The sequence below is a fragment of the Marmota monax genome, unplaced genomic scaffold (assembly GCF_021218885.2).
Source record: "Marmota monax isolate L192 unplaced genomic scaffold, Marmota_monax_Labrador192_F-V1.1 WCK01_AAM20220418_F8-fsc00038, whole genome shotgun sequence".
Lineage (NCBI taxonomy): Eukaryota > Metazoa > Chordata > Mammalia > Rodentia > Sciuridae > Marmota > Marmota monax.
The window spans coordinates 1,638,096-1,658,971 of record NW_026692498.1 but is presented as its reverse complement, the minus strand read 5'-3'; the positions used below and the strand labels follow the sequence as shown (position 1 = coordinate 1,658,971).

Sequence of the window (20,876 nt, the reverse complement as noted above, 5' to 3'; positions counted from 1 at the left end):
CTGGGGGCGCAGCCTGTGTATGACATGGAAAGCCTTGGGATAGGGGACAGAGGGGGCATCTTAGGGGTGACAAGCCCTTGGTGAGAGGAGGCAATGACAGAGTCCTGGAGGCGCTCTGGGCCCAGCACCCAGCATGGCCACGGTTGCTGTTAGTGGGCATGATGTGCCCCACGCTCTCGGGAGCTGGTGCCCACGGGGAGCCTCGAGCCCACACTCTCGGGAGCCGCTCCACTGGGAGGCTCTCTCTCACCCCAGGCCCCCCATGAACGACAGACACATCTGCTGGAGGGGGGTCTGCTGGCTTTATTCACAGACCCCAGAGGGGGGGGACTGGGACGGCAGAGACAAGGGGGTGCTCCAGTGGGGCCCTCCACCCCCGGCGTCGTCCCGGAACCCCAGAAGCAGCCTGGGCACGAGTGTTGGGGCGATGGTGCTGGAGTGAGCGGGGCCGGGTCTCTGCCGCGGGGACCTCCTGGCCCCTTACTTCCAGCGCCCGCCGACTTTGCCCTTGGCGGTGGCCCCGGCCTTCTTGCTGCTGCAGATGGGAAGCAAGTTGTTCTTGAGTCTGAGCATCAGCCCGGCAGGGAGGGCAGCCTTGAGAGGCAGAGCCCCTCCCTGGCTTGCAGCCCTGGCCTCCCCAGTGTGGACCTCTAGCCCTGGCCTCCCAAATGCTGCCCACAGGACGAGGTCCTGGCCAAGCCTCACAACCCCCCCCCCACACTTCTTCCCCTCTGCACAGCACTGACTCACCTGTGCTGGCCTGGCCAGGGGCCTGGGGCTTAGGGCTTAGTGCGGTTAGCAGGGGTGGGCACGGGGCAGGACCACCCTGTGTCTTCCCTTCCCTGCCTGGGGTTGCTGCAGACGGACCCCAGTGGGTGGAGACTGTCTTGGCAGACGACTACTCTCTTCCCCACACAGTCTGTGCCACTCTGGGTGTCAGACAAGTGTGGCCATCCCCAGGAGCCTGTCCCCTCTTCTGAGGGTTTGAGGACCTTTGTGCACCCAAGAGCCAGGAGGTGCTGAGTGGGGCCAAGGCAGGCGGAAGACAGAGGGCTTCAGCCCCAGAGGCTGGCACGACAGGACCATTCCTGAGCACACACGCGTGAACACACACACGTGCACATGCACACCCATGACAGTCCTGGCCCACAGAACCGAGACCCTCCCTGGAGGGGGGACCGTCTCTGGGAGCAGAAGGGCCTCTGGAAAGAGGGAGGAAGCCCTGGGAGGCAGGAGCTCCACCAGGCTCTCGGGGAGGGACAGCCTGCAGCCAGCCTCAGTGACCAGACCCCCAGTGGCATGTCACTGGCACCAGCGCTCAGCCTGGGGGGCGGGGAGAAGTGTTGCCCTGGGTCCCCGCACCCCGTGGGGCACGATTCCATGGCCCAAGGGCACTTTCTGAGGAACCGATGGTTGCAGAGGGGCCGTGTCGCCCCCCCAGGTCAGCCTCTGAACTCCCCACCCCAGGTCACCTTGGAGGGTGACACTCTGGGTGTCCAGGCTGGCCATGCAAGGCCATCTGAAGGCCCCTGAGAGCCTCCCCATGCTGGGGGCCTCCTGCAGCCCTCTGCTTGCTGGCCAGTGCTGGGCACCTGAGGGCATCACTTGCAAACCCTCTCTGGCACCCCCTCCTGTGAGCAGGTGAGGAGGGTCCACAGGCCCCAGGGCACAGGACCTGGACATGCTGGTGGGGGCTCTGCCTGGTTAGTTGTGTTACTGCTCTGCTGAGGGCTGGCCACTACTGGCCCTTGCTCAGGGGCTGGCTAAAACGCCGGGCCTGCATGGACAGTGGCAGCAGGCCCTGTGGCCCCTGTGCCCAGGGCAGAGCAAGGTGGGCCAGGCTACTCACTGCTTCTGGGCCTGGTCGATGCGGCTCCTGAGGGTGGTGATCTGCAAACAACACAGGCGACTTACCGCGAGGGGGACCCGGGGGCCCAGCCACAGCAGCAGAGCGGTGGCTCCGTGCTGGCTCCTGTTCATGGCTGCTTCGGGAGGGCGCTGTCCCTTGCCCTCGGGTTGCTGACCCGACTCATCTGGCTGGCCTGTACTGGCCTGCGATGCCACACACAGCAGCTGCAGAGCTGGCCACTTACCTTCCCACTGCAGCAGGCCATGGGGCAGGGTGGAGGTGAGGCCCGCAGACCCTCCTTCCAGCCCCCGGCCCCTGACTGCGACCCTCCTGCTCCTGGCCCCACCCCTGCTCCCAGCTTGGTGGCCAAGGCACCTGGTTCCCAAGCTCCTGGGAAGCAGAGGCCCCTCCTCTCCTGCCAACAAGGGCAGCAGGCCAGCCTCAAGGCCACGTCTGGAGGCAGGAGGGGACAGGGGCAGGAAGGAGAGTACCAAGGCCATGGAGGGCCAGCCTGCCTGCCCGACTCCGTGACCTGGCCTTTGCCATGCGAGAGGAGCACCGTGCACTGCACACGCGAGCCGGGCCCGCAGCGGATTCTGGCTACTCACAACTTGGCCAGCATCTCCACTCTGGCCCGGAGGGTCATGATCTAGAAAGACCGAGATGGTTACAGGGCTGGGTGGGTGGCTGAGGCTTCAAGGCCCCGCCGTGCGCTGGGCTAGTCTGGACAAGGCCCTTGAGGTTCTGAGCCCCTGGGCCCTGATGTGGGCAGTGTGTGTGTGGAGGCCACCACACCTGACTGCATGGTGGACACAGGGGAGCTGGCCGGGCTCTGTGTGGGCCAGCCCCAGGGGAGCCTGGAGGGTGAGGGATGCAGCTTCTCCTGGGAACCACTCAGGGCGGGCACCGGGAGGACGTGGAGGCCCAGGAGAGGCCTGCCCAGGGTTCCCGGGGAGCCGGGGCTGGTCACGGGAGATACCCCTGCGCGTGTCCTTCACCCGAGGGGTGCTGCGGGGGCGTTCAGGTGGGTGACCTCACCTTGAGGGGGAAGCTCAAGGTATCTGTGAGGTCCCAGGGCACATTCGTCACCCAGGACTGGAGCCCTCCCTGGGCCACCTGGGCCTCTGTGCGTGGGCCAGAGCTGGGCCTCCCCGAGCCTTCGATGCCCCACCCCAGGCAGCCCGCCTCTGACTCCAGCTTTGCCTTCGGGCCGGGGTCTGTGAGCGAAGGTCGCTCAAGGTCTCGAGCCCTGCACACAACTCCAGGCAGCCGGTGCCCCAGGAGCCACCGTCCAGAGCTGTGCATGTGCCACCCCCTCGGCCTGCTCTGAGGACAACTCAGGGCCCCTGTGGCCTAAACTCATGCTGGCCCTCAGGCAGGGTTGCCAATGTACCCAGGGGGTCTGGCCGATGCCGCGGGTGGCCAAGTGGCTGCCCCAGAAGGTGGCCTCAAGCAACAGTCCCCGCGGGGCGCAGGGGGTGGGACCCAGCGGCCCCCGGCTGGCGGTGCCTGGACTCACGTCGTATTTCTGGCGTTTCAGCTTCTCCCCAAACTCAAACTTGTCAGTCTCGAGTTGGTACAGGGTTTCCCAGAGCTCCTTAGCCTTGTCCCTGAGGGGGAAAGGACGGCACAGGTGGGCCGGCCTGAGAGCCGGGGCCTCCCCTCCTGCACCCTCCTCAGCCCCGGGAAGGGACAAGGCCGCCTGGCCCCCCGACGGGCTGCCACCTCAGCTTGTCGTCGCCGAGGTGGTCGATGTTGAGGGGCTTGCGTCTCTCGGCCAGGATCTTCTTCTTCATCTCCCGGGCCGTCTGCTTCTTGCCTCTCTTCTGGTCGGCCTGAAGGGGACGTGGGGTCTCAGGAGGGGCCCGGGCACCAGCCAGGCCCCAGGCCCCTCCTGGCCCCGCCCGCCTACCTTGGCCAGGTAGCTGCTGTAGTTGGCCCCCATGGAGGACAGGGCCTTCTTCTTCTTCAGGTCGTCCTCGGCCCTCCTCTTGGCGTCCTCCTCCTCCCTGCGGGCCTTCTCCTCCTGTGGAGACCACACCCCCAGACCCTCAGGGGCAGGGGCAGACCGCCCCCCACCCTGTGGACGCAGAGGTTGCCGGGAGGAATCTCCAGGGTCAGTGTTTCGGGGGGCAGGGCTTTGACTCCTGGCTCTGACCGCTGGCCCCCACAGCTTGGCCACTGGGGAAAGGCCCGGGGCCGGACACCCCACTCACCGCCAGGCGGTTCTGGCGCTCACGCTCCTTCTCTGCCCGGATCCTCTGCTGCTCGGCCCTCTCCGCCCGGCGCTTCTCCTGTGGCCAGGAGGCAGGTCAGTCCAGCCTTGCCACCGGCACCCTCCAAGTGCGCCCGGCGGCCTCCACCCATGGCCACACTCACGATCCTCTCTTTGAGGGCAATCAGCTCCTCCTCCTCTTTCTTCCGGGCTTCGAAGTGGCTGTCGATGAGGGCCTGCAGCTCCATGAGGTCCTTGTTCTGGCGCTTCTTCTGGATGTCCTGTGGGCAGAGAGGCCTGTCGCTTCCACCCCTCCGCCCGGCCTGGCCTCTCCCTGGGGAAAGTGGCACCTGTGCCCCAAAAAAGCCCTGCCTGCTCGGGCCACCAGGGCAACTGTCTTTCTTGCTGCCCTCTTGGGGCCGTGGGTGGCCTGATCCCCAAGCCTCAGGGTTGGATGATGCCCTTCTTGGAGGTGACCCAGGCATGGCTGTACCATGAGGTCAGTAGCATCCCTAGGGTGGACTGACCCTGTCATCATGCTCAGAGATGCCCTTCAGGGGCTGAGCCTGGGGGAGAGAGTGAGCTGTGCACACTTGTTGTGTGAACAGATGAATGAGTGTGTAGATGGAAGGAAGGAGGTAATGGGTGGGTGAGCGGGACGGGGGTTGGAGAGATGGACGGATGACGATGGAGCAGTGGGTGGATGCACAGTGGGTGGACAGTGGGATCAGTGAGCAGGCAGTGGGTGGGTAGACTCATGAATAGGCAGATAATGATGGATGGATAGATCAATGGAAGGAAGGAAGATGGATGATGGAAAGAGCTGGACTGAGGGTAGAAGAAAGGATGGGTGGAGGGTGGGCGGAAGGATGGAGGGTGGATGGGTGGAAGGAAGGGTAGGTAGATGGAAGGATGGAGGGTGGGTGGAAGGAAGGGTGGGTAGATGGAAGGATGGAGGGTGGATGGGTGGAAGGAAGGGTAGGTAGATGGAAGGGTGGAGGGTGGGTGGAAGGAAGGGTGTGTAGATGGAAGGATGGGTGGAGGGTGGGTGGAAGGAAGCGTGGGCAGGTGGAAGGATGGAGGGTGGGTGGATGGATGACGAGTGGAGAGAGAGAAGGATGGGTGGGGAGAAGGGAGAGGTGCATACTCTAGGAGTGTGGTCCAGGGCTGGCTTATGAAGCCCTGGCTCTGCTACTTGAGAGGAGGGGGCAGAGGCCCACCTGGCGCTCAGTGGTAGACTTGGGGCGCTCTGATTTGAGTCCCATACACTTACATCAAAGTCTACTTTCTCCCCTTCCGGGATCTTAGGAGCAGTGAGTCTGAGGAAGAGAGAGAGGCTGGTGAGAGGATACCGAGATGCCCACCCAAGGGGGCTGTCCTGCCCTGGTGCCCCAGTCCCCCTGGCCCTGGCCTGGTGCCCTGTTGAGGTCACTGCGCCTGACTGTGCATTCACCTGAGCTTTGTTCTCATCAGACTCATGACCCTCACGCCCAGGGCCTGCCCCCTGGAGGAGGCCTCAACCACCCCAGCCCCCGGGTTCTGCTGCCTGTTTCTCCGTCTCTGCAGGAAAGGCACCTCAGCTTCTGTCTCAAACCAAGGGGGCACGGTGGCCCCCGCCGCCCTCGGGGAACAAGGGTGGCGTTTGCCTCTGTGGTCGGGACCGGCCGTGGAGACCCTGCCCGCTTTTCTGGCCACTCTTTAATCTCTCTTTCTGGGGCCCAGGGAGGGAAAGAGGCATTCTAGGAGGAAGGAGCCCCCGGTCCACCGGCCGTGCAGCCCCCTCCTCCCACCAATATGTTCCAGATGGAGCGGAGAGTTGAGACAAGGGCTTTTTAAAACCACCACAGAGGAAAGTGGAGCGGGGTGTCGATCAAACGCTGGAGTGGGAAGGGATTTTCTGAGCTTGGAAGCATCAGAAGTTCCCTCCAAGGGAGAGATGTGCAGATGGCCCCATGCAAATGAGAAACTTATGTATGTGCAAGAAGGCAAACTCGGGAGCCAGGGGAAAAGCACAGACTAAGAAAATATTTTCAGCAAATACAGAGAAGACTTATATCCTTATGCAAACTGATGATTGAGAAAACATAGAGACGTGTCCACTGTGAGATAAATGAGCACAGGGCACAAAGTACTGCCTCTCCGAGAAGAAAGACAACCCGTTCACAAACGGGGAAAGGCTGGCCCTCGCACCATCGGAGGAATGCAAAGGAAAACAACCGTGGGATGCCGTTTGCCATCCATCAAGGGCTAGCGCGGAGGCAGCCTCTGCCTCGGGTGAGGAGGGTGTGGGACACAGAACGGCTCACATCCCACGTAGGAGGCCCGCTTGGCCAAGCCCTCGTGGAGAGCAATTTGGCAAGGGACATGGCAGTCTTAAGAACGCTCATACTCTTTGACCCAGTAATTCTAGTTCTGGGAATGTGGCCTAGGGAAATAGCCCTGAAGACGGAAAACGCTTCCACCCGGCGTCACTAATGATAGCGAAGAACTTGGGGAGCCTGCAGCAGGGCATGGGCAGGAAAACCACCGTTTGTCCAATCGATGGAATATTACGTGGCCATTCAAAATATTTAAGAAGACTATATAAAAATATGGAAAAATACTTATGAATAGTGCTAAATTTTAAAAAAGCAGAATTCAAGGCTGTATAGACAGTCTGATGTTTGAAAAACAGCTAGAGTTGAGGTCTTTTTTTCCGAGCCCTTTGCATGGAAAAAGAGTAGGAAGAAATAAGTATTTTTATTTCTTTCTGTTCCTTTCCACAGTCTGGCGGGCTGGTGGGTGGGTGGGAGAATGATGGATGAATTTCTTCTTCTTCGTTTGACTTTTATGTATTTTCCAAATTTCCTTTAATAAGGTGTTTTGTTTTCATAATGAAAACACAAACAATATTTTCTAAAATGAGAAAATATCTTGTGCTCTGGCATCAATTTATTTAAAATTGCCAAAAAAATAAAGTGCAAAGGCCGTGAATAGCTGGCCAAACCCTTCCTGCATCTTCACCTTCCTGCGACTCTGCAGAGACCCCACCCCCACCCCCGGGAGCAAACCTGAGTCCCACCTCGGGCAGAGTGAGGGGCAGGCAGGCTGCTGGGGGGGCAGAGTGAGGGGCAGGCAGGCTGCTGGGGGCGCAGAGTGGGGGGCAGGCAGGCTGCTGGGGGGGCAGAGTGGGGGGCAGGCAGGCTGCTGGGGGGGCAGAGTGGGGGGCAGGCAGGCTGCTGGGGGGGGCAGAGTGGGGGGCAGGCAGGCTGCTGGGGGGGCAGAGTGAGGGGCAGGCAGGCTGCTGGGGGGCAGAGTGAGGGGCAGGCAGGCTGCTGGGGGGTGCAGAGTGAGGGGGAGGGGCAGGCAGGCTGCTGGGGGGTGCAGAGTGGGGGGGCAGGCAGGCTGCTGGGGGGGCAGAGTGGGGGGCAGGCAGGCTGCTGGGGGGGCAGAGTGGGGGGCAGGCAGGCTGCTGGGGGGCAGGAGAGGCTCTGCAGAAGGGCCGAGGGCTTGTGCGTCCCACCAAAGCCAGGAAGTCAGGGTTGGATTTTTTTTAAATCTCCTGAAAGGAGGGCAAGACCCTCCCTGAAAGCAGGGTTCCCAGGAGGCCTGCGTAAGAGTGCCCAGGCAGCAAGCTGGTGTGGACAGGGTCCATCTGATGTGGCGAAGCCCTTCCTTCCACATCCCACCACACGCACTCCATGTCTGTTTTCCCATCTGGGGCCCTGGGAGACCCCCCAGCAGAGCTGGGCACAGCAAGGCTGGGGGGCAGCCTGAGCTCCGTTTTGCCTTTCTTCCCTCGGCTGGGGCCTCCTCCTGCAGGCAGCCCCCGGGGCCTGCAGCGTCACACCCTCCTGTGCTTCCTGTCTGTCTCCTGGGCGACATCGGTCCCTGTGGTTTGAGCACTTGGACCTTTCCTCTAGGGCAGACCCAGGCCTCCCACCCGGGGCCATAACCACTGACCACCCCAGCCCAGCGGACGCCATACTCACTGGGGTCTTGGCTTCTTCTCTGGTCACCACGGCACCAGTGTGGGGAGAGGGGGAGAAAGAGAGACCCGGTGAGAGGGGTGGCTGCCTCCTGCCGACAGGGACCACCAAGGTGGGGTCTTCCTTTGCTCTGGCCTGTGGGGGCCACCTGCCTCTCCAGCTGAGCCCACCCCTCGGCCCCCCACTCGGGGTCCCTGGGGCTCTGAGAAGGGCTGAAGTGCAGGGTGAAGAGAGAGGGAGGACCTGCTGCCAAAGGTCAGAGGCCAGGGAGGGAAGAGGCCCAGACAGGTGGGGGCCTGGAGGAGCCTGGGAGCGGCTGGTCTGCGCTGGTCCCACCGACTGCCCACCTCGGCAGGCAGAAGCTCACCCGGCACCCAAGCCCCACGGCGGACACTGTGCCAAGCAGAGAGGCCCTTGGCTAAGGGCCTAGGCGTGTGGTGCCAAGAGCACAGGCGGACAGGTAGACAGGCGGGGAGGAGGACCGCAGAGCCAGAGGGCCAGGGTCCCCAGGACCTGGTCAGGGGGGCGCTCCTCTGTGGCGACTCCGTGGATCGGCTAAGCGCACATGCAAGAGAAAAGCCAGGACGCTGGTGCGGCGCCAGCAGGGCAGCCGGAGGGGGCGGGCTGTGCCCAGGCTCCCCATGGGCACCCCAGCTGCAGCCCGAGCATCGCTCTCCAGGGCACGGAGAGAGCTGGGTGCGGTGGAGACCCTTCCTGGAAAGGGTGCCGGGAGGCCCAGGGACCCCACTCAGTGGGCCCTGCTCTCCTATCCTCTCAGTCTGGGCTGGGCTGGGCACAGCCTTTTGACCCTGGGCAGTTCCAGAGGCCCTCTGTCCGCAAGGTCAGTTTTGCTGGGCTGAATGCCAGTGGGTCAAGGAACCCTCACGCTGACTCTGAGCCTAGGAGGGTGCAAGCCTCTCCTGTTGTCCACCCCTAACCCTGCAGTCCTGGCCACCCCAGGTCAAGATCCTCCGCAGCCCCCACCGTGCCCCGAGGGCTCTCTCACCCAGGGCAGCGGCCTCCTGGCCCAGGGGAGCCGTGCTTCTCCCCTGGGTCGGCCTCTCTGGGACACCCACGCCTTCCTCTCCCTGAGCTACCTCTAGGTTCTGCCTCGAGAAGATGGCCTGTCCCCCAGGCCAGGGCCCCTGAGCCTCGACGAGTAGCCACCCCCAGCTAGTGGGGGCCGCTTCCTTGGCGGGTGTCGACCCCTGGGCCCAGCCTGGGGAGTGCTGGCCAGGCCTGGCCTGGTACGCAGGGGTCTGCAGCTGATCTGCAGACCCTGCCCTGCCTCTGCCAGGCCGAGCAGGACCTGCTGAGAGGGCATCTGGGGCCAGCAGCCGTCCCCATCTGAGGCAGGTGGGGGTCTGCCCGCTGACCCTGGACAGCGCCTGTGCTTGGTGGGGTCTGCAGCGTGTGCTCCGGCTCATGACCGTGCAGTTGCTCGGGGACAACGCAGGTGGTGGATCCTGCAGTGTGGCCTTGACTGGCAGGTGGGCCTCGCGCCGCCCTTTCCCGATGCCCGGATGCACGTGGAGTCTCCTGTGAGGCCCTGTGCAGGGTCTGGGGCCCAGGGCAGGGTAGGAGCAAGAGCCGCAGGGCGGCCACGTGGCCAGCGGCAAAGCTTCCTGTGTGGCACTGCCTGCCTGCCCCCCCCCGACTCCCTCCCTCCTGTGTGTCCATCCTGGGCCTCAGGGCCGGTCCCAGGATGGCCTGGTGACCTTGTCGCCCACTAGACTGGCTCCTGGACACCATTTTCCTGCGTGGCCTGGGAGTCCACCCCCCCGTCCCTCTCCTTCCATGTCTGGGTGACCTCTCTGGGCAGGCAGGGCTGGAGTGGGGGTCCCCGGCCCAGCGGGAAGGCCCCGCGGCCCACCGAGAAGCTCCCCAGCAGCGTCCTGACCTGGGTCTGCGGCTCCGCCCAGCACACCAGCCTGCTGCAGCAGGGCAGGCCCCCAGGTCCCCTCTCGCCTGCCTCTGCCCGGGTGTGTCTGGCCCTGGCCCAGGCGAGGGTGGGATGCTGGGACCTGACTGACGGCTCATTTGCATGCACGGCCCCCGGCTGTTCCAGCTCCCTGACGTCCCCACCTTGGGCCTCAGCCTGCTGTTCTGCTTCACCCCACTTGCCCTTCCACCCTCCCTGCCACCTCACCGCCTCCTTACTTGACTTCGCTGGCTTCCTATCTGTGGCAGGGCGGAGGCCACGCACCCTACCCCTCCTCTCTGCTCTTCTCTATTCCACCTGATGAGTCCAGAGGGTCCCAGTGGACCCCAGCACCATCCTCCCAAGATCTGCTTCACCGTCCCTGCCCCTGAACCCTCTGCCAGATTGACAGGGGGAGCTTCACCTGTCTCTAGTCCCACCTGAGTCGGACTTCAGTTAGAGGCCTGAGGCTCAGTCCAAGGTGGGGGACTTGGAAGTGTGGTGGGACACAGGGGGCCAGGGGACAGAGGAGGAGGTGGCAGCTCTGGTTGACTGCAGTGCGAGGCCTACCTTCCTGGACTTCCTCTGGAAGCAGCGTCAGGCAGCACCAGGTTGGGGAGAGAAAGAGGAGAGACACCGTGAGTGGAGGGGCGGGGTGGGGTGGGGGGGCAGAGCCGCCAACCACAGGACCGGGTGACCGGGTGCGGGGCCGGCAGCCTCTTGTCCCTCTGGCCCTGCTCCTGCACACACTCACATCGGCCATGCGGCTCTGAAGTCATGTCACATACCTGGTTCATGAACTTCAGGGGCTAAGGAGGCCACAGAGCAAGAGGCAAACCGCGGGTCAGAGCCAAAGGAGAGGGGTCCGAGGGTAAGTGGAAACAGCCCGTCACCAAGGCCACGGGGAGGGGACGTGCAGGGTGAGCAAGACATGGATTAGAGTTAGCCGGGGTGCTGTCCCCCAGCCCTGCTTCCCCCAACTCCTGTGGCCCACTCGGGAGCAGGAGAGGCAGGAAAGCCTCAGCCCACCCTCAGCCTGACCTGTCTCAGAATCAGGGAAATGGAGGCAGGGGGGTTGGGGACGCAGGCCGTGTCTTGTCCTGGTCACTCCCTGCTGTCTGTCCCAGGGAGCTGCCGTGCTGGGCTCCCCCTTCTTTCCCTACCACCCCTAGAGTGTCCAGGCCTGCAACCTGGTAGTGGCTCCAGGGACCTGCGAAGGGGCTGTAGCCCAGGGACGCAGGCCCCAGGGACAGGTGCACACCTGGGATGCCCCGTCTACTGCCGTCCTAACAGCCAGATGCAGACCTCCTTTGCTGCCCTGCCTGGCCCAGACCCCAAGAAAGGCTGGGATGAAGGCATCGCCAGGCCGCAGGGCCTCTCCCGACACTTGAGCTATCCTGAGGTGTGGCTTCATGTCCTGGTCTGGCTGCGGGGTCAGAGGCTGCCACCATGGGGACTCTCAGTTCCCTGGCCCCATCTCCCCCGATCCTCACACCAGCTGCTCCCAGCTGAGCGGCGCATGGTCCCCAACAGCAGGGACTCGGGGGGCCTTGGCCGCCTCTGGGGCCCACTGGGGTCCTGCACCCTCTCTGTCAAGCATCGGCCTTGGTTAGTGGGTTACTACTGGGGGCCACATGTGGGGCCCCTTGGCTGGCTGGCGCCTCATTGCCTCCCCTTCTCCCCACCCCCTGGGCTCCAGCCAGGCCCCGGGCCCCACATGGGGACCAGAAGTCCACGTGCTCCTACCTTCCTCCTGGACTTCTGCTGCGGGGGGGTGCCAGGGCGTGCAGGGTGGCAGGGAGGAGAGAGGACAGGATTAGACAGGAGGTCCCCGAGTCCTTAGAGACGGGGGCCAGGGTCGGACCCCGCGGGGAGACAAGCACACCAGGGCCACTGTGAGGGTGAGGACAGTGGGCAGGACGCCTGGAGCTGGCCGGGGCTGGGCCCTGGACCCACTCACCTTCCTCCTCCTGGGCCTCTTCTGAGGTGAGAGAAGCCGAGAGCAGGAGCGAGCAGGGAAGGAACAGGACCGTCATTAGAGGGATGTGGCGGGGGGGACAGGAGGTGGCCTGTGTGGGGAGTCCACAGGGGCCTCCCAAGACATTCAGGCACACTCAGCCTGCACAGTGCCCAGCCTGGCTGGGCCTGGGCCTGGGCCTCCCTGCAGGGGCAGTCACACCCCTGCACTCCCCACTCGGACCTGGCCGTTGTGTGTCCCGGGAGCCGTGGTGCATGCAGAGGCCCTGCCTGTGTCGGGCTTTGCAGGAGACAGAGGGTCCTGGGGTTCGTGACCTCTGTGCCTTGAGGAAGCTTGGGTGTGTGGCCTGTTTGACAGGGAAGGTCCCTGTCTCGGGGGTGCCTGGAGGCAAGCGCGGCCTGAGACCCTTCTGTGGCATCCCCAGGGGACGGCCAGCGCCCAGGGCCTCTTTCCCACTCAGAAAGGAGCCTTGCCACCTTTTCGGCAGAAAAAGAAACATTTTGCTGACGTTGTTAAGGTAGCGAATGTTTTCAAAATATTTTCGAAACATAACACCCAGAAGACCTCGCCGGCTAAAGCTGCAGTGGAAGCCGCCCCCCGTTGAGTGGGAGCCAGGATCCTGAGCAGCGCCCGCCGCGCCTGGGAACTGCCACGGCCCAGCGCTCCCAGGTGCGCCCGCGCCCAGTGATCCCCACCCGCCCACGCCTGCCCGGGCTCGACAGATCCAGGGAGGTGCTCTGAGTGCGCCCCAGGGTGCAGGGGTGGGGGGTGGTATGGAGAGATGCTGAGAGACAGAGACAAGGAGACAGAGAGAGATTGAGAGACAGGGACAGATGCTGAGAGACACAGAGACACAGAGACAGGGAGTCAGAAACAAGAGGACAGAGAGAGACTGAGAGATAGACAGAGACCGGGAGAGACAGGGACAGACAGAGACACGGGGAGGAGCTGAGAGATGGCAGCTGTGCGCCCCGGCCCTGATATTCACGGGTGAGAGTTTTAATGATCAGATGAAACTCCACACACTGGGCACAGACAACCACAAGGCATTCGTGAGCAATTAATGAGTGTCCGTTAATGGATTGGAGTGATGGGAAGTTAATGATGACTTGATTAATGATGAAGTCATTAACCATTAACTAGGTGACACATTAATCATTAAACAAGTTAATGATTAATGCTAATGGTTAATGGTGAGGAAGATGGACAGTTAATGGATGAGCTGAGGAGGACCCAAGGTCCAGGTGGAGAGGGCTCTGTTAAGAGGAAGGTCTGGGGTGGGCTGAGGGCCTCGAGGGCTGCCTGAGTTAGTTACCTTCCTCCTCGTACTGCTCTGCATTGGAATAGAACAAAAGAGAGGAGCCATGTTAGCAGGGGCCAGCTGCCCGGACCCTGAGGTCCAGCAGCTTCTGCTGGCCAGGGATGAGGGTCAGGGGTCCTCAGGACCAAAGAAGCCTGTCTGGCAGTGGAATGAGACCAGACCCTTGAGGTCCTCAGGGCCATACAGCCCCCAACAGGCTCCCCAGTAGGTGGAACAGGTTGAGATGTGACCACCTCTTAGAGGCCGGGGAAGGCCGGAATGCAGGGCCACTTCCAGAGGGGTTGCTCTGAAGCCCACCACATAGCAGATCTGGGACTTTCAGGCCCAGGGTTCCCAAAGGACACATGGCATCCATGGTGACCCCCCTCCCCAGCGGAGACTTTTCCGTCTAGAGGTAGAAGTAAAGAGAGAGAAATAGCTGATACTCACCCTCAACCTGTTCACTGCAGAGGCCGGGGAGGGAGAGAGGGGGAGAGAGAAAGGGAGGTGAGGTGGACTTCTACTGGCAGGTCCGCGTGGACGGCAGAGCCAGCCCTACGCTGAAGCCCAGCCCCACACCCCACTGGGCAGGCAGCTGGCAGCAGCGGGCGGTGGGCAGTGGGCAGCGGTACTCACACTTCCTCGTCAGACATGGTGGAGGTGGGCTGTTTCTGGCGGGGGGAGGGGGAGAGTTAGGAACGGCCCTGGTTCAGAAGCAGGGGGTTCTCAGAGCTGGGATGGAGAGGGCACTCCTGCGGATGGGGTTAGAGCAGACCCTTGGTCCTGGGGCAGGTCTGCCCTTGGGCACCCAGCCCCATGAGCCCTCCCCTAGACCCAGACCTGCTCCTTCCTGCCGTGGCTCCAGCCTGGAGCTTGGAATCCAGGAGCCAGTTGGGACTCTGGAAGGTCATGGCCTCCACCCCTCCCTGGGAACCCCCAAGGAATGTCACCGGGAATGCAGAACAGGCTGCCCAATGACGCTGGAAGTCTGGCTGATGTGATTAGGACCTGCTTCTTGGTGGCCTCTGCCACTGCCCAGGCTGGGGGCCTCCCTGGGAGCCCCAAGATGGCTGAGCTTGGCTCCCCAAATGGGTAATAGGGATCTTCTCTGGCTTGTCAACTCCACTGTCCCCCATGAGAGTCCCTCTTCCCAGTGGGACTTCCATGCCACATGTCCTCCTGGAGGAAGAAGCTTCTCTACAGGGCGCCTCAGGCCCCTGAGGACCCCCTCCTCCAAATCAGAGTGCACAAGTGGCCTGTCTCCTCGTCTTCCCTCTTCTTTAGGAGACAGAGACAGTCCCTGGGCTCCCTGGGTTGCAGGAACTGGCCACCACACACCCCCACGGTGGCCTGGGATCACTCTGAGCAGCTGTGTCAGAACGTGGGCCCTGGGGTCTGAGAAACCAGACTCTCCACAGCATGTCATAGCTGACTGGAAGAGGACAGTTACAGTCCCCAGAGAACTTCCCTAAGAAGGCGCCACACATCTGTGGACTGGCATCTGCAGTCCGCTGCTAAGACGGGAGCTGTTCCCAAGCCCTCTGTGGGGAACACGGGTTTTCCCAGAGCCACTTAAGCTCCGTGCAAAATTAGCTGACGTGTGTCTTCAGAATCCTCGTCCGGGCCCGGGGTACAGCCCGGGTCCTCCCAGACCCCTGCCCAGACTCTCTGGGACCTCCAGGGTATGTGGCCTATGGGGTTGTGACTCTCTGCTTCTCCTCATCCTTGGATACCGCCCACCCCTCAGGTCCAGGCCCTAACCCCTCCACCTCCCCTTAGTGCCACTCCCTGGGGAGGGGCTGCAGAGGTCGTGCCCTTCTGTGGCCACCTCTGACCCAGTAGGGTCAACACCTGTCAGTGCCGACAGAGGGGGCAGTGACCACACCCAGGGAGTTATGTACAAGGAGCAGTGACAGCTGAAGTGTCCAGAAATAGACACCCAAATCAGCAAGACGCCTCTGCCCAGAAACCCAAGACAGGGGCAGGGGGCGGGGGCGGGCGAGGGGCCAGCCCCCTTATCTCCAGTCTCCTCCAAGACCCCAGCAAGGGTCCACTCTACCAGTGGGGAAACTGAGGCTCCTGCTCCTCCTCACAGTGCCTGAGGCCTACAGGGCTCCTTGGTGCCCCTCCACGGTCTGGGTCACCATCCCTGTTGGTTGGGGAGAGTGAGGTGGAGGTGCTGGGGACGGGGATGGCATTGCAACAGCTGAGGGGGGACCAGTTGTCCAGTTTCATGTTCCATCTCAGAGCCTGTCAGAAAATAGCCTGTCAGGTCAAGTTCCTTGGGGCCACATGCCATCTTTCCCTCCTAAGAAGGTGACAAGGACCAAGGAGGAGGGGCAGGAGGCGCTGCCAATCACTTGCAGTAGGACTGCACCCATGCCCTGCTTTGGGCCCTGCTCCCCTGTGGCCAGCCTCACCTGGCCCCCTCTCATCCTGGATGCCCAAGAACCTCTAGAAATCTGCAAAGGACCTGGTGGGCAAGGGTACCTGGCCAGGGGATTTCAGGCGTTGAGGCCAAGGAGGGCTGGCAGGGGCCTCTTGGGAGAAACTGCTCCTTCCAGCCAAGAACAAGGCAGGAGTGTCCAGCCCCTGCCTGGAGCCCAGCCCCTGTGTGTTCCTGACCGGGGCTTCGGAGAGCAGCCTAGGGCTTCTCCCTGTGGATTCCTCCTTGGGGTGACCTGAGACAGCTCCTGGCCCTGCTGTCATCTATACAAAGTGGCAGTATCGGGGCGGGGGCCATTCAAGGCGGGGGCCCCAGGGATCCTGGGGACGCACTGTGCTTCTCCATGGGCCGCGCACAGAAAGCCCAGAGGGGCCCGGGGAAGCTGCGTCACAGCTGCTCTGGGGCTCTTCCTCCCTGACCCTCTCCTCTCGGCCCCCGCTCTGAGTGGCCCCTCACCTCATAGCTCCTGGGGACCCTCCCCACCTCCACACCCTGTGGTCTGGGCTGGAGCCAGGTGTCCTGCACCATCCCAAGCTCAGAGAACACCCAGGTGCAATGTCAGAATCCCAGGCGGGTGCTGGGTGGCGGCCTGGTCTTGGCCACCGTGCTTCCAGGTGAGGGGCTGGGCAGTTCGCTGGCCAAGGACCTCAGCCCCCAGGACTAGTGTCTCCTTGGATGCCAGGGGCCCCGTCCCGATGCAGGAGGCTCTGACCCTCCTAAGAGAGCTGCTCACTGCTGTACCCACCTGTGGTCACGCCTGAGAAGGACAGGAACTCCCTGTGGACAGGTCCAGCACGGGCACTGCCTCCCGGCTGCACCCTCGTGTTATAGCGGCATTTGAGCTTTCCCAGCAGCCCATTGGCCAGCAGCTGGGCAGCCGGGGCAAGGGGGGCAGGGTGTGCCCAGGCAGTCCCCTGACCAAGTATAGGAATGGCCAGGGGAGGAGGCGAAGGCAGTGAGGACAAGGAGACGTGCCTGAGAAGGAGACAGGGTCTCGCCTGCCCCAGGAAGGTGTCAGCTGCTATTTTTGCCGCCCTGGGCAGGCACATTCTTGACGGGCTGTGGAGGGAGGAGGAAGGAGCTTGGTGGCCCCAGGACAGGGCAGAGGGCTATCTCTGGGCCAGACTAGTGTGGGGTCCTCAGAGCTGGGGCCCCAATTCCCCCAGCCCCCTCCCCTTTGATGGACACACTGTGTGGGGTGTGCCCTTGGCCCATCCAGGGGTCTGCATCCAGGGATCATTACCCCAGGGTGGCACCTGGCCCCAGCCCCACCTCCTCCATAGGGGACCAGCAAGCCCCCCACATCTGAGTGCCTGAAAGGCCAGACTGCTCCCTTGAGTGGACGCTACTGGGGCATGCAGAATACACAAGAGAAGTTGTGTCCTGAGCCTGGAGTGGGGGCTCCTGTCCATGGGGTCTCCTCCCCTGATCCTGGAGGGTCTCCTGTCCATGGGGTCTCCTCCCCTGATCCTGGAGGGTCTCCTGTCCATGGGGCCTCCTCCCCTGATCCTGGAGGGGCTCCTGTCCATGGGGTCTCCTCCCCAGAGCCTGGGGTGGGGGCTCCTGTCCATGGGGTCTCCTCCCCTGATCCTGGAGGGGCTCCTGCCCATGGGGTCTCCTCCCCTGATCCTGGAGGGGCTACTGTCCATGGGGTCTCCTCCCCTGAGCTGGAGGGGCTCCTGTCCATGGGGTCTCCTCACCTGAGCCTGGGGTGGGAGCTCTTGTCCATGGGGTCTCCTCCCCTGATCCTGGAGGGGCTCCTGTCCATAGGGTCTCCTCCCCTGAGCTGGAGGGGATCCTGTCCATGGGGTCTCCTCCCCTGAGCTGGAGGGGCTCCTGTCCATGGGGTCTCCTCCCCTGAGCCTGGGGTGGGGGCTCCTGTCCATGGGGTCTCCTCCCCTGATCCTGGAGGGGCTCCTGTCCATGGGGTCTCCTCCCCTGATCCTGGAGGGGCTCCTGTCCATGGGGTCTCCTCCCCTGATCCTGGGGTGGGGACTCCTGTCCATGGTGCCTCCTCCAGTCATTGCTTCCTCCCTAGGGGGGGTCACTCCTCTGCAGTTGGCCTGGGGACTCTCTATTCGGGGGTCTAGACCCTGGGGGCGCTCTCTCTCCCCAGGGGCCCCATGCAGTGTTTGGCTCTGAGCTGACGGGCCCATGTGCCCGTGGAGGCTGACCTTGCTTTCCTTGGGACTCCAGGGGGCACCATCCAACCAACAGACACACCTCGTGGGCTCCCACAGCCCCCATGCTTGCCAGCAAGGCCACGTGCCCCTGTGGTCCTGCCTCTGGGGTTAGGGAAACTGAGGTCCCAGGTGCCAGGAGGCATCTTGACTGCTGTCCCATGCCTCTGCAGCCCAGGACTGTCACGACCGAGGGGCCTGTAGAGTTGCCCACCCAGGGTGGAAGTTGCTGTCAAGGGTGGACCAGAGTCCAGACAGTGTGAGCCTCAGAAGAGGCAGGCAGGCCCCTGCCCTCCAGAGTCCCAAGGCTAGGGACATGGGGATGGCCTGGAAGGAGCCCCAGACCCATAGCTTCTGGCCCTGTGCCCTGAGGAGGAGGAGGAGGAGGAGGCTGTGGACACTTCACCAGTCCTACCTGTGGGAGCCAAGGCCATAGAGGCTGGCAGCAGGCAGAGATATGCCTGGGGTCACCAAGCAAGGGAAAGCAGCCCCTCAGGCTGCTGGCTCACAGGACGGGCAGCTGCCCACCCGCCCTGAGTGCCTGGCCCTGGAATCCTCTGGAGCTGCTGGGATCACCCCTGCCTCCCAGTCAGAACCTGCGCTTCTCCCTCTACCTGTCCAGGTCATCAGACAGAGCCCGGACCCCTGGGCCACCCTGGCCAGCTCTCCATTTCTGTGAGGCTGGGAGCTGGGCCTGGGGACCACCTTCCCGTGGTGGGCTGGCTTCCCCTCCAGGCTCTGCCAACTGGCCGCAGCACCGCTCTCAAGGGCACACATGAAAAGCAGGAGGATTTCATTGTTCTCCAGCCTTGCTTCCCAGGAAGTCCCGTGGCCACCAGCCCTGGCCAGGCTGGGGTGGGCATCCTCAGGAGCTGTGCCTGCAGGCGGTCAAGCCAGGGGTTCTGCAGTGGCCCTGCTCAGCCAGCAGAGGACGGTGGCTGCCCGCTTAGTGAGACTCAGCCTTTGGCAGGTGCTTTCCCGTGAGGTCAGAGGGGCAGGCAGGTCCTATTTTGGGTGATGGCCACCTCCTCCTCAGGCACCAGGCCCAGGGTACAGCAGGACAGCGTAGAGTGGGCACTGCTGGATGGACAGCTGGTCGCTGAGGGTCTACCACAGGTAATCCTTCCAGGTCCCACCTGGCCTCCCCTGGGGAGTAGGGTGGGGGACTAGAGACTTGTGTGGAGGCCAGGAAGAAGGGGGTGGACCAGCTTTGTTGGGTGGGGGACTGATTTCCACACCAGAGGCTGAGGGCCAAAAGCGCTGGACCTGAGCTGCAGGCCACAGGGGACTGTAAAGCTGGCCAATGCCAAGCTGAGCCCAGGGAGAGGAGGCCTTCTGGGTACCTTGGCTCCGGAGGCCTCCTCCAGTGGACCCAGTAAGGCAGCTGGGCAGAGGTCTCTGATGGGGTCCCAGCCCGCGGTGCCTGTGGCTGGGAGTGGAGGAGCGCACGGACCCTGTGCCCTGCCTTGTGCCCTGGGCTGACCCGCCATAGGCAGAGCCTGCCAGGCTCTGGTCAGGAGCTGCTGACAGGCCCTGGGACACAGCCGCTCCAACCCCGACCGCTGGCGCCCAGGCCTGCGCGCTTCTCCCGGGTGCAGGTGCCCTGATTGGCTGTGTGGCTCTCGGGGCGGCTCCTCTCTTGGGGCCGCAGCAGGTGCCTGGAGGGGGGCAGTGGACTGCCAAGGGCTCCCAGGCAGGCAGGATGAAGAAGGGCAGTGCTCCAGCATCCCTGCCCAGGTGCCTTCTGGGCAGTGGCCCCTTGGCCCTGGGCCTGAGCAGTGGCAACCGTGGGGTGGATCACACAGTGAGCAGGGCTGAGGCAAAGGGGCCCAGACGCTGGATCCGCAACCCTGAGGCTAAGCCAAGGGGTCGGCCGGTCAGGGGAGCATGGCAGCTGTGACCCTTCTGCCTCCAGTGCCTGGTCCTCTGCTCATGTCCAGCCCCCTGCCCACTGTGGACTTTGGGGTGGCCTCAGCCAGCTGTCCTGGCCACCAGCCCATCAGACTGAGCAGGAAGGAAGGGGGGGGCCCTGGTGGGCAGGGTGTGGCCCTACTTGCTTTCTCCATGGTGGAGCTGTGAGCAAAAGGGACAGTGGCCACGCCGCCTCCTGGCCTGGGCAGCTGTACCCCCTGAGCTTGAACTTGAGAAGCTGTGGGATTCTGTGAGGCAGTTTCAGACAGTGGAGGCCCTGGACAGCGGAGTGAGTGGCAGGGTCAGACTGGAACCAACCAGGGCCCCGGGGCTCCCCAGGCACTGGGGGATAGGGGCTTCGTCAGGCCAGAGTGCAGTCCAGCATGAGCAGGGAGTGCGGGGAGGACACCCCACCCGCAGCCAGCCGAGTGCTCGTCTCACCTCCTCTCAGGTCCACGGGCCTTCTCCCCGTCCTTCTGTCCACCCCTCACCTGCCTGCATCCCCCATCCACCCATCTACTCCCCACCTACTTACCCATCCATCCATCCGTCCACCCACCTTTCTGCTCATTCATATTTATCCATCATCCGTCATCCATATCCATCCATCCGTCTGTCCATCCATCCACTCATTGATACACACACCAATACACCCATCCATCCACCTGTCTGACCATCCATCCTTCCATTCACCCATCTATCCATCTACCTGTCCTTCTGTCTGTCCACCCAAACCTCACTGAGCACCTGCTGAGTACTGGGAGGTGCTGGGTGACTCTGGCCCCCCAGGGGTGCACCGTGTGGGCGTAGACCAGAATGCACTGGTGCCGGTGCTATGAGGTTTGTATTGGGTCAGTCAGGGGGTGGTGTCATAGACGTTCTAGAAAAGGAATGTGGGACCCCACCCATCGTGCGCACCCCAACTTAGGCCACCCCACAGCTCAGATTCTGAAGTTGGCTGTTGCAGAAGGCTATGGGGCAGAACTCCGTGCTTGAATCCAGACCCGATGTGCTATGCAATCAGGCAGACTGGCCCACCAGTAGGGTCCTTCTGTCCTGGCCAGTCCCACTCCCCATCCCTCCCGTCAGAGAGCACAGGAGGCCAGTG

The 20,876-nt window shown here is 63.1% G+C and overlaps 1 protein-coding gene across 9 annotated transcripts; it reads right to left on the bottom strand.

Moving 5' to 3' along the window:
* Positions 1–283: 283 nt before the first annotated feature.
* Positions 284–11,932, bottom strand: Tnnt3 (troponin T3, fast skeletal type). Of its 9 annotated transcripts, XM_046444824.2 has the most exons (13): positions 11,914–11,932; positions 11,700–11,717; positions 10,742–10,762; positions 10,524–10,538; positions 8,036–8,054; positions 5,338–5,383; positions 4,229–4,345; positions 4,066–4,143; positions 3,762–3,875; positions 3,575–3,684; positions 3,369–3,459; positions 1,850–1,890; positions 284–535 (listed from the first exon to the last, which is right to left on the bottom strand). In XM_046444824.2, the coding sequence occupies exons 7-13, from the start codon at positions 4,310–4,312 to the stop codon at positions 481–483; spliced, it is 573 nt and encodes a 190-aa protein (XP_046300780.2). In that variant the 5' UTR covers positions 4,313–4,345; positions 5,338–5,383; positions 8,036–8,054; positions 10,524–10,538; positions 10,742–10,762; positions 11,700–11,717; positions 11,914–11,932; the 3' UTR covers positions 284–480. The 9 variants fall into 9 exon arrangements, with proteins under 9 accessions (XP_046300780.2, XP_046300787.1, XP_046300783.1 ...); XM_046444831.2 differs by lacking the exons at positions 10,524–10,538; positions 10,742–10,762; positions 11,700–11,717; positions 11,914–11,932 and adding an exon at positions 8,400–8,842; XM_046444827.2 differs by lacking the exons at positions 10,524–10,538; positions 10,742–10,762; positions 11,700–11,717; positions 11,914–11,932 and adding an exon at positions 8,546–8,686.
* Between the last annotated feature and the right edge of the window lie 8,944 nt (positions 11,933–20,876).

Bases quoted from the DNA above. Each gene is read 5' to 3' on its own strand.
- Tnnt3 (XM_046444824.2), bottom strand. From the start codon at position 4,312: ATGGAGCTGCAGGCCCTCATCGACAGCCACTTCGAAGCCCGGAAGAAA. The intron at 4,144-4,228 runs GTGAGTGTGGCC...TCCTGGCCACAG, and splicing joins TTGCCCTCAAAGAGAGGATC to GAGAAGCGCCGGGCGGAGAG. The intron at 3,685-3,761 runs GTAGGCGGGCGG...CGTCCCCTTCAG, and splicing joins ACAGCAGCTACCTGGCCAAG to GCCGACCAGAAGAGAGGCAA.